Genomic DNA, 12895 nt, shown 5'->3' on the forward strand with positions numbered 1-12895 from the left:
TGATTTCAAATCATACCACAAAACGACAATAATCAAAACAGTGTGATATTGGCAGAAAAATAGACACACAGACCATGGAACAAGATTGAGAACCCAGAAATAAGCCCAAATATATGCTTATGTGGGTAAAAAAATTTTCAACAAAGGAGCCAAAACCATACAATGGAGAAAAGAAAGCCTCTTCAGTAAATGGTGCTTGGAAAATTGGAGAGCCCCCTTTTGAATTCAGTAACTCTTATAGGTCCTGTCTTGATAATGTCTTTATACTTTTAGCGTTTGATGATAATTCATTGAATTCCTAAAGTTTGGGAACTTTTCTTAATAAAAATATGGTGGAGCTGCATCGTAAATACAAATTCAGCAAATATTGATTAGTTCATATGTGCCATGTTAATGTGCAAGACAGAACGTACTGAGTAACATCGACTCTCTTAGAGGAGGGAAATAAACATGACTGGAGTGTACTGGACTCACTGTTCATTCATCCAACAGGTATTTACTGAGCAGGTTTTGGGACGTCAGTGAATAAACCAGACTAACATAACCTGATTGCTACCGTGTTTCCCCAAATATAAGACCTACCCTGAAAATAAGCCTCAGTTAAGATCGTCAGCCAGACAGACACATTTAGTACGTTATGACGATGTTCCAGAAGAAGATGACATGACTATATTTGAATAAATGTAGATTGTCGTACATGAAAAAATAAGACATCCCCTGAAAATACGCCCTAATGCTTCTTTTGGGGCAAAAATTAATATAAAATCTGGTCTTATTTTCGGGGAAACATGGTACATTCCATCATGGAGTTTCCTATAGGTACAACACTTGAGTAGATTGATAAGAGTATTAGAAGGTGATAAGTCCTATGGGAGAAACATAGTAGGTGGGCTTCCTTGAGAAGGTGACACCTGAGCAAAAACTTAAAGTGGATGACAAGCTATGGGAGTACCTATTATATGTGTAAGATCAGAAGAGAGAATAGTCGGTGATAAGCCCTGAGGTGGGAGCAGGCCTGATGTGTTCCAGGAACACCAAGAAAGCCAGTGTGGCCGGGGTGGATGATGGTAGAGAGGAAAAGAAGTAGCAGACAGGCCGAAAGTAGTAGACAGGGTGGGCCATGTCACTTAGGGCCTCGTAGGCTGTGTCCTGGCTTGGGCTTTCTGCTTCAGATGAGAAGCGTATAAACAAGTATTTCATTTGACGCTGGATTGCCAGTAGATTAGTGGTTGCCAAGGGCTTGCGGAGAGGGAATGGGGAGTGACTGCTAATGGGTACAGACTTTCTTTTTAGAATGATGAAAATGTTACGGAATTATGTAATGGTATTGATTGCACAACCCTGGGCATATACTGAACACAACTGAACAGTACACTTTAGAAGGGTGAATTTTATGGTACATCAATTACATCTCTTCAAAAATTACCAAAAAAATTGACGGCCAAGTTTTGCTAGAGCCATTTTTCTCCATGTGCTCAATCTAACTTTTGCCTTTGAAAGTCCAGATTTCTAACTAGTTATACCTTAACTGAGGGAAAGTCTCTCAGTGCTGTTGTTGGTGGTTGTATTTTCATTAGGAGTAAAGGATATTAATCTCTTTTAAAATATCCTTGCTAAAATTTTAGTGACTGTGAAATCAGATGTTTCCAGATGCTCACCCTTTTATATGCGCTTTAGATACCTGTGTTCACTGTTCTCATTATGAAATGATAGTGAGATGTTTTTAGCCTCTGACTACCAAAGTGAATGTAATTTTTAGGCCCAATTCTGACTGTTGTATTTTGCTAAACCAGGATATTCTCCATATAATTTATTGTGTTTCTTTTATAGGGTAGAAAATTAAATCAATATGATAATACTCTTCAAATTGTGGTCTAAAGCATGCAAGTAAAAAGAATGCCTGTTCATTCCATTGACCAAAACCCAAAATTGTATGATCTCTTCCAGAAGAAGCAGTTATTTTTTAATAGAAATAGAGCAGGAAATGTGTTTAGCTAGGGTTTTTCTATCCCCCACTCCCCCCAGTGTTTTAGATTGAGCTGCGGCATTTCCTTGAATTTCATTTTGTGACAGCCTAGTAAAGTTGATTGAAATATTATGACCATATTTTAAGTTTTTCTTTTTTTTAGAAGGGGATTATAATATAAGTTGGGTGTTACAGATAGTCTAAGTGGTTTTCGTTCAAGAAAGTAAAACTTGAATACTATAGTTGTACTCTGAGCAAAACATTCACTCTTCTATAGCAATTCAAAATATAGAGGCACTTAGTTTGTTTTTGTTTCATTTTACAGTTCTAAAACAGTTTGTAAGCAACCACAGAAGTTATAACTCTCAGTGACATTATACATCACATACTCGGAACTTACTCCCCTTTGAGGACTTTGAATGGAGTGGTTATCCCTCCCCAGAAATTAATTAATAATAAAAAATACACATTTTTTTCCTCTGTTCTTGGGCGTTTATAAGATAACTTTTACCTTTTCTAGGCATCTTAAACTACATTATCGTCTCCTAGAGCCTCCCTTTTCAGATACGTGCCCTGCGTGGTAAGATTTCATTGTGGTGCTGTCCTTGTTGGGTGGTGGTGGTTGTTTTTTTTTTGAGACAGTGTCAGGGGGAGTCTAAAGGTCATCTTCTGGATCAAATTGAAAGAATGCTCTAAAAAATGGTGAGTTAAGCCCTGTCAGACCACTTATATTTTTAAATTTTTTAGTACTTTAGAAATCAGTGGTAACTCAAATTTCTTATTTACCAAAAGTCATGCATCCTATGAAAGAATTAATCTACTTTTACCTCATTGTTCCAATGTGAATGAATGTACTTAGAGGTTGATTAAATATTTTTTCTTCTGAACGCGGGAAAGTATGTCCAAATCCTTAAGTAATTACATTCTTACTTCAGACATTTCTCATTTTCTTAACACTAGCCGAAGAGGCAGGGTGGCTTTCAAACCTGGCGTTTTTCATTTGTGTGATGGGGACTTTAAGTTGAGCTTTAAGCTCTTTGGTCACTTACCTCTGAACCAGCCCCGTTTAGGAAGCATAACATTTCAAAGCGGTTTGTTTCGTAGAACTCTTTGCATTCTTTGGCTTGAGAGAATACCTGAAGCACTGGAATAAACGTGTACTTAGGAGAAGAATAATGTTCTAACCTAATATGAAAATCTGATTTCGATGATGAGCAGAAGTTCAAATGTATATGTTCATGGTTTTTCAGTGAGATAAAGTACGTACAGAGTTTAAAAACAAAATGAGTAAGTACGTACAGAGTTTAAAAACAAAATGTCTGACCCATTGTTATGAGCAAGTATTGCCTTAAAAGAACATTGTGAAAATTGAGGAACTGTGGACAGTTGTACATAGTAACACTTAGTGTATTCTTACGTGTGCGTCATCCAGGCCTGTCACTCCCCGTAGGTTGTGAATGATCTAGAGGCCTGCGTTCGTTCATCTTTCTGTTTCCAGCACCTGTTGCCTGTCACACAGTGAGGATTCAGTTAATGTTCACTGACTGAATAGTTCGGTAGTATCGTTCTTCAGACACTGGGTTCATGTCTATCCTCGTGAAATATGTCTGTCTTAACCTTAACGACTCAAAGTTGATGCCCGAGCGCTCCTCCCCCGCACACTTAATTCTTTGATCTGTGCATCTTAGCCAGTCAGCACCGAGTTCCACCTTAAATTAGAAAAGGGTGTCATTTGTGTGTTTGTTGGTGTTTTTAACTTAAAGATGATACATATATTTTCTTTTTACTAGACACTCTTAGGAGTCTCTTCTTTTATGTTCTGCCATCACAATAGAGAAGATACTTCATTCCATTTTTATTACTGTTTCTTTGTTCATATTGGTAATATTTTTCTATAATAAATCAGAATCCTAGACTAGTTAAGGGAGAAGAGCCAGAAACATTGGCAAATAAGGAGCATTGAGGAGGGTTTAGATCTACCAGTCACTAAAATATAATATAAAGCTTTAATACTTAAAACTATGTGGCACTGGCATATGAGTAGACAGAACATAACAAATAGGAAGTCCAGAAAGAGAGATAAATATATGTGGAAATTTCATAAGATGCCAGAAAGACATTTCAAATCAGTAGGGGACATAACGATTGTTCAAAAAATAATGTTGAGGCCATTTGGTAATCATCTGAAAGAAATTAGGTTGGATCCTTTTCTTCTACCTTATACCAAAATAAATTCCAGATGGAGCATAAATGTAAATGTAAAATTATGAAATCATAAAAGTACTAGGAAAAAAAACATGAAAATGTTTTTATAATCTTTGAGTGATGGTGGCCTTTTTAATTATATTGGAAAACTTAGACACCATTTTTTAAAGTGATAAATTATACCACTTATCAGATTTCCACATGGCAAAAGAGCATGGCATACAGAGTCAAAAGACAGATAAACTAGAAAAATCCAACATATTTTACAAACTAAGGGTTAATTTCCTTATTACATAAAGAGTTTTTTAATTAATAAGGAAAGACCAGAAATCTAACCACACAATGGACTAACTTTATGGAAAAGGAAATACAAATTCCTTTAAACATAGGGGAAGATACATAATGCAAATTAAAACTACAATGAACTGCCATTTCTCAGATTGACAAAAGTTAAAAGTTTTGGTAGTATACTGTGTTGGTAAGGATGTGGGGAAATTAGCACTTGGATATATAACATTGCTGATGGAAATATAAAATAGCACAACCTCTATGGAAAATATTTTTGTGCTATAAAACTTAAAACCCCTGTGCCCAACAATTCCAGTTCGGGATTTATCCTAGACATAATCACAAATAATATAATATACAAGAATATTTACATTTTCCCAAATGGTTAACCATTTTAAACCAGCAATTTGCAAGGTCTAGATAGTTCAAATCCTTGCCAAGACGTGTTTCTCAGTCTTTTTCAGTACAACCATTTTAATGGGTATTCAGTGGTATCTTATTATGGTTTTAATTTGCATTTTGGTAACTAATGTTGAACATCTTACTGTGTTATTAGACATACATCTTTGGAAAAGTGTTTGTCTTTTGCCTTTTTTTCTTTAAATTGGATTGTTTATTCTTACTATTGAGTTGTTAAATTCTTTATATGGTTTGGATACGAATCTGTTGTCTAATACATGTTTTGTTAATATTTTCTTCCAGTCTTTGGTTTGATTATTTTCTTAGTAATTTTTTGAAGACAGTATGTAATTTTGAGGTCCAGTTCATTTGTTTTTTTCTTTTACGATTAATGTTGTTTTGTATCCTAAGAAATCCTTGTATAGTCCCAAGAAAATTTTACTCCTTTTTCCACCCTAGAAGTTTTATATTTCTGGGTTTTATATTTAGTTTTTTTAACCCCCATCAGATTTTCAGAATAGTCTATAACCAAAAGGGGGGGGGGAGATTTAGAACCACTGATTTAGGCTGCAGTATAGTTTTTCAGAATTGTTAATAATATAGACAGCTCCACATAATTCTGTCTCTTTCCCTCAATAAAACAGTTTCTGACTTAATGGAGAGAATGATACTGCTTTTGCTAAGATACCAGTGAAACATCTGGCTTCGTTATGCTTCTTAAGTAAATTATTTAAATGATCCTGTTATGAATTTTAATAATAGAGGGGTTTGTGGACCACTGGGAGCTGCCCTTGAAGATGACCTTTGCTGCCCTAGGGCAGTAAGGCAGCAGCCACTCAGTAACTCTCTGGGAAAATCAGAGTCCGAGACCTGAGTTCTGGTCTTCATCCTGTCACGCTTTCTCTCGGCCAGCAAGCATTCCCATTTCATCAGAATAAAGTCCAAAACATGGTATTTGAGGCTCCACAGAATCTAATCCCAACCTACCTTTCCATTTCTGCAGTGCCTTGCTATTTCCTGTTCCCCAGAATTGTACTGCGCCCAACTCTGCATCCTTATTTATGCTGTAACCTTCATCTAGATTGTTCTCATTCCTTTTCAGTCTGCCCTAGACTTAATCCAGTCAATCTGTTAAGTCCCAATAAAACTCCACCTTCTCCTTGAACTCTCTCCCAACCCTCTCAAGCAGGAATTAATTTGTTTGAGCACATGTTATGTAGTTTCTCCGTTAGCTTTCAGACTTCCGAATGCTTTGAATGCTGGGAGGACATGGTGCTCATTTTAAATCTGAGTGATGCTTCATACAGTTCCCAGTACGTAGCAGGCTGGTTATAGAGTGCCTTTCTGACGTAAACCTGTATGGTAGTGCTAAGCCCATAAGCAGTAGTATTCTGTGTACTGGGTTTCGCACTAGGTAGTGTTTTTCAAAGTCTTAAGGATACAGTCTATTTGCTATTTGTGAAAGCAATTAAGCAGTTTTGGTGTTTCAAGAGCATCATTTAAAAAAAAATTAAATAGAGTAGAATGAAAATAAAGGATTACATAACATGGGTAAGCATTCTATAGGGAAAGGTTTGTTTCTGGTTTTATAGTTGCATATATGTTTACTAGATTATGATATAAAATGTATTTCTTACTGTGTGTTGTAAAAAAAAAATTGAAAAACGCTGTACTAGATTTTAACATCTATAATGAAGTTTGAATTTTAAAATTTAGAGAAAAGACATTTTGAATTTTAGCTAACTTTGATATTTCTGAAATTTTTTACTAAATGACGTCACAAAATTTGTACCATCCTCTGTGAGTTGTCTACCAGATTATCTTTAGGTGAATGATTTTTTTTTCTTCTTCAGCATCTATTGTCTAGTCTTTGTTTTAGATTTGGGTACATCATTGGCTTATAAATATATAAATCATTTTTTTCTAAAATAGAGTGTTTGAAGAAACTTGAGAGGGTTATACAGATGTTTCTCTGAAATTTCTCTAAGGTTTAAAACTTCTCTTTATTTACATTTATTAGTTTAGGTTACTCATGGAAGTATGTTGACAAGACAGTGGTTTTTAATAGATTAGAATGGAATGAATATTACCAACTGAGTCTACAAATTGGAAACATTGTGACTACGGATAGTGAAATTTTATTTGGAAAATGTTTATATATAAATTATAATGCTCTCATATATGAAAAAGAAATTTCCCTCTGTTATTAACTAGCATTTAAAAGGCACCTTGATTTTGAAACTGGGTATCCCTAGCAATCAGCTTAGCAAGAATCATATGTTAAATATTTTTTCCAAAAGAAGGTAGAAACTCAAATCTCCCAAATCAACACAGGCATCCCCAAATGGGGATGCGTTTCTTTTAGAGAGTTTTTGAATCAAATGTGCATTCAAGAGATGGGAAAGCAATTGCTAGTAGTCATTTAGTATTTACAGTAAAGCTGGTTTCTGGTTGACTTCATTTAGATTTGTGATTAAAACCTTTCCTGGAACTCGGGAGCCTTGGAACGAGGAAGTTACCGTGCTCTTTACTAATAATGCCTGTGCCTTTTCTCCACGTCTCTTTTAGGGTCATTACAGGCCTTCTGATTTGTTGTGTCCTGAGACGTACGTGTGGGTACCCATCGAGCAGTGCCTGTCCTCACTTGAGAACTCCAAGTACTGCCGTTTCAACCAGGACCCAGAAGCAGGTATGTTTGGAGTGGAACTGGCCGGAAATCGTTGACTTTGTTTCTAGAATTCATGTGTTCATGGCTGTGGCTCTAACAGGGTCAGGTAGCTTTTTATATATTATAGAGTGTGCCTGCGTGTATGCATGTGTGTGTGTTTGTAAGCTAGAGGGACCACATGCACACAACACTCACGCTCACAGTTTTGCAAATAAATGCAGGAATCTCATGTTTTTGTGCTGCTTATTGACCAAGCTTCTCTCATTAGATTAGTTTTTACATCCTGCTTTGAGGGCTGACACTGTTATCTGCTACTTTTACAGCTGTCACAGTGCATACAAATTGTTTACTAGATTCTTTAACTAATAAGATAGAAACATTGACCATTTGGACTGAATACGGCTGTGGAATAGTTTCAGGGGTGGAGGCGCCGACAGGCTGTGATGGGTTTTGTGACACTACTTTTTATTTTCTTTTTTTTTTACTTTCTTCTTGCATCTCTGATGCTTCTCTTTTCTGTCCCTTCGGCCACCCCTGCCCCAAAGAGCGCCAGCCATATTTTTTCTCTGGTTATTCCCCTTTAGATACTCTGTGCACCAGCAGTATGTACAGACACTAAAAGCATTGCCCTGGAGTCACACTTCCTACATTCAGACCCCAGTTCCATCATCAGCTGGTAAACTCTGTGCCTTTACACGATTTGATAATCTCCCTGGCCTCTGATTCCTGGCCTACCATACTGAGCCATAATGTGGATTAAAATAAGATGAACATGCTGACAATAACCCCCTACTGTGGTGTTGGTGATTAGGCAAATTAGGAAGCTGCATCCCATATCCTGTGTTTCCTCAAAAATAAGACCTAGCTGGACAATCAGCTGCAATGCGTCTTTTGGAACAAAAATCAATATATGGCCCGGTCTTATTTTACTATAATATAAGACCGGATATAATAATAATATAATATAATGTGATGTAATGTTATGTAATGTAATGTAATGTAATATAAATATAAACCAGGTCTTACATTAATCTTTGCTCCAAAAGCCACATTATAGTTGATTGTCCGGCTAGGTCTTACTTTCGGGGAAACACGGAATGCCACAGGCTTTCATTGGCATTTGTCTTTATTTCTCCCTTTCTCTGAACAAATGTGCAGTTCTAGTCACCTCCTTGTTGTTCGAATGCCACTCAGTTTACAGAGGGCCTCCACACAGCTGTGCCCATCCTCACTGCCCCCTCACTGTGGCCGTGTTAATCAGGCGAGGGCCGCCATCCTCTCGATACTCTTGTGACGGTCGCATTAGGTTGCTGTGTGTATTCCCCCAGACTGCGTTCCTGGGTGCTCCGATGTGTGCGTCACTGACCTTAGCGACTTCACCACTCACCAGAAGAGATGCCCGATGTACACTCAGGAATACAAACATTTTCGTACTAGACACCTGCGGTGTTAAGTTTGGGGAAGAAAGAAGGAAAGAACTGGAAAGACTAGGGGAGGAGGAGGGAGTAAGTGGAAAAATCAAATAGGAACACAAAGGGGGCAAGGAAAGAAATGCAGTAATTTCTTTTGTTCTATGATGTGCATATTTTTTTCATAAATCAGGCTTTCTCTTATAAAAAAATTGGTTCATTGTATTTTGTGATCTTCAGCTGTTACAAAATCAAAAGTGGGCACTTCTTACACGTGATGATACCTTAGAATCTGATGAAGAGTGGCCATGTGGACCAGGTGATTCAGGCCAGGCACCCCGAGGTTAGCCCCAGGATTTCTAGATAATTTGGTTTCATTGAACAACTGGGGCTTTATAGCACCTTAAATTATTAATCAGAATCTCATCATTTCATTCTAAGTAAAGTTATCGGACAAACAGATATGTTGCTTAAAAGCAAACACTGAATCTGACAATTAGTTCTAGAGGCAGGCTCAAGGAAAGCAGATACTTAATCTATTTTCTCCTCGCACAACGTATTTTTCCTTTTAGCTTTTCTCAGGGTCAGGTCAGAGCCAGACCCTTATGGTACAAACTGCTGAACATCTCACTGCTTTATTTCATGTTCACATATAAAAATTTATCTTTATAAGTTCCTTCCAACTGAATAATAATATGATCTTAAATTGGTTTCTGACTCCCAAACTTAGGACACAATTTCATCTTCCCTTTTTCCTTCTTGATCTATTTTAAAAGTTGCTTCTCTTCCTATGTAAGACTTGGAAATTAAAGCAATCACCAGCTCTCCCTGTTTTATAAATTTTTTATAAAGTTGAAAAGACGTCTGAATCATTTCCATGCACTGAATAGACATTCAAGTAAAGATTCATTCATGTTAATAGATTTTTAATTCATTTTCCAAAGTAAGCGCTAATGAGCATATCATGGCAAAGAAAATTTAAAGTCTCGTATTGACTGGTTTTTGTCAAGTGTGTGCTGTACCCAGTGAGCAATGAATATATAGCATGTTCTTTTCCTATAATTTGTTACGTATCTTACAGCAGTAGCTTTGGCTCTTACTATTCATTGTTTATAATTCATTTACAAAAATCAAAGAAGTAAATTTCTTTGAAAATAGTGCTTTAAAGTATTAAAAAAAAATCACGTGAGTAAATTTTAAAGATTTCACTGGCTTTACTCAATGATTCGTGAATCGGGCAGCATCCCATCTAGCAAATAGAAAGGAGCTCAGAGGAGCTGTACAAAATGAAAAACTTCTGTAGGCGGAAGGGGGCGGAACAAGGAAGTTACACCAATGAAGATCCGATCGTGGCAAAGTCACTTTCTTTAGGGGATGGCAGGGTCTGTCATGCAGATTGCCTCATAGTGCTGACCAGGTAATTCCAGATTGTCTGGTTTAAATTCCATTCCTGGGGGAGCCTGAAACTATACTTAAGTTAAATATTAAGTCTTGGTTTGGTGACATGGGGCTTAGCACAAGTGACTCCATTTTGGGCCTGTTGTCTCATTTTTAAAATGAAGATCCTTCTTTGGAACTTTCAAGTGAACACCATACAATTTTATCAGTGTTGAATATCACAGTCCAGACACTATTTGAAATCAGACTTACATCCTGTGGTTTTAGGAAATTAAAATGCAGTTCCATGCTGGAATGTATGGATCATGCTGTGAAACTTGGTCATTTGAGATTTAAATGACAGTTTGAGAAACCGTTCTCTTCTCTGGGGCTAGTTTTACTTTTATGTGACCCAGACTCTGACTCAGAGAAAATACAGAGCTTAATATGGGCAATATTGTTAGTCAGCATGGTGCTTTCTTCTTTCAATCTTGTTTCTCCTCTCATCTGTTCAGTAGTTAAATTACAGAAGGTACAGCTGAGCACATGGGTCTCCGTTAAACACAGTTTGGCTACCAGGTGCATCAGTGGCCACTTGTAAGAAAAATTACATTTCCCCCCCATCCTGAATTGCTGTACGCCTCTGGAAATCCTCTTCTTCCCTGCCTTCGACCCTCACCGAATGCCCCACATTTTGGAGGTTTGGGTTCTATGGTTATTCTCAACTAGGAAGTCTGTGTAACAGTAAAAACCTATTGTATTTACTGCTTAAGGTACTGTGGGGGGAGGTGCTGACAAACAAAGTAATTTGGAAAATCTAAAGAAATAATTTTGTTTAAAAGTATTTTGTTTTTCAATTCAGGAACTCTGCCTACTCTAAAGAAAGGATTTCAAAAGTTTCTCAAATGATTTTTAAGTAAAAGTCTGTTAGATTGCTTTTAAATCGATGGTTGGATATGTATAGATTTTAAAAATTCTGCATCACAGTTGCATCTTACCATTTTTGCTTAAATTATTTTAAAAAAAAATTTCCTGGAAAACTAGTAGAAAATTTGTGCAAATGCATTAAACCACTACTAAGAAGAAAATTTTAATGACCTATAGTCTCATTATACAGCAATAATCCTTGTTAATATTTTTATGCCCTCCTTTTTTATTTTGTGCATGTATCTGTGTATTTTTTTTCCAAAAACGAAATAAAAATCATGCTTTGCTCTTTTGTTATTTTTACTGAATACTTTGTGTTGCTTCTTTTATAAGGAAAATTACTTGACTATTGGCCATTCAGCAAACAAATGCCGCCACTTACGTAATAGGCAGTGTCTAATATTGATGTTTTACAAGTGTCATTGAAAGAGTAAACCAGATGTTTGCTGTTGGTTTTAGAGCCACGATTAACTATGATTTGATTTGACTCTTAATGTTGGACAAATATTGTAAAATCCTTTGGTTCCAGATTTACAAGAAATTAAAACTTTATTGACCATATACTATTTCCCAAGCACTGTTTTACCTCAGTGTTTTCCCCCATGTTACCTCAATTTATCCTTAGAACATAATAGAATGTTTCATCATTGGCTCCTCAGATATTGTTTATTACAAAAATGACAGCTAATAATATTTTAATCAGATTTAAAATAATTTTAATTCAAATATTGCTCTATAATTATTTTAAGTATTTCAAAGGAGCTAATTAGAATAATTTTTTTCTATTTCTACTTATAATTACAGTAGTATACATTTACCACAAATTAGATTTTACTCTTTTGTATGCATACTTTGAAATGTTTGCCAGGAATTTCCTAATTGGTCTCTAATGTAACTAAGCCATAAATTATTAGTAAGGGTATTGAATTTAAATTTATTATAAAAATAACAGCACTTGATTTTGGCTTAGTGCTTTATGCATTTACCCAGGTTAGAGAATTTCTAGGACACCTTAAGTCTTCCCAGTAATTGCTGAAAATCTAATCCAAGAAGCAGTTTCCTAGTTTGATCCTCAAATTCCTGCGGCTCCATCTGTGTTGTTTTATGTTATTTCATTGGTTTCTTTTCTTCTCTCTTTACTCCATTCTTCTTTCTTGCTGGCATGGTTCCCTGGCATTTTTCCCATACTTCTGTAGTTTCTGTCACACATGCCTGCAGAAAAAGCAAGTCACTTTGCGCCTCTTTTTGTGAAATAACTAGGTTCAGCAAACTCTCCGTCCTGCATTTCCTTTCTCAAATGCTTTCTCAAATGTGCTTTCTCAAAGCCTGGTATTACTTCCTGAATAAGGGTGTGCCTCAGCCAAAATGTCATCCCAGTCACCGGGAAACGATGCCTAATGAGAAAACACATTTACCAAAACTTCCTGGGGCCCTAAAAGTGGACTGCAGTATCAGTACATTTTTTTCAAATCTAGATTTGAGGTTGCCTTGCCCCCTGGAAGTTGCAAAGTGAATGATATTGATTGTTGGGTATTTAATAAACATATTCTTTATTACAAATAAAGATGGTGGTGCTTTGACGTAGCTAGCTGGAGATAGAACCAGTTACTGTCTACCACACGTCATAAACGACATAAGCATCAAAACAAGAAGATC

At 36.3% G+C, this 12895-nt stretch overlaps 1 protein-coding gene across 7 annotated transcripts in view; it reads left to right on the top strand.

Moving 5' to 3' along the window:
* Positions 1-12895, top strand: part of ATE1 (arginyltransferase 1) — a 133166-nt gene that overhangs the window by 91013 nt on the left and 29258 nt on the right. For all 7 annotated transcript variants that reach the window (XM_033131050.1, XM_033131052.1, XM_033131051.1 and 4 more), the window contains one exon: positions 7427-7547. In XM_033131050.1, coding sequence (XP_032986941.1) covers positions 7427-7547 — 121 coding nt within the window. The remainder of the gene's footprint in view (positions 1-7426; positions 7548-12895) is intronic.

Source organism: Rhinolophus ferrumequinum, chromosome 16, assembly GCF_004115265.2.
Source record: "Rhinolophus ferrumequinum isolate MPI-CBG mRhiFer1 chromosome 16, mRhiFer1_v1.p, whole genome shotgun sequence".
Classification (NCBI taxonomy): domain Eukaryota; kingdom Metazoa; phylum Chordata; class Mammalia; order Chiroptera; family Rhinolophidae; genus Rhinolophus; species Rhinolophus ferrumequinum.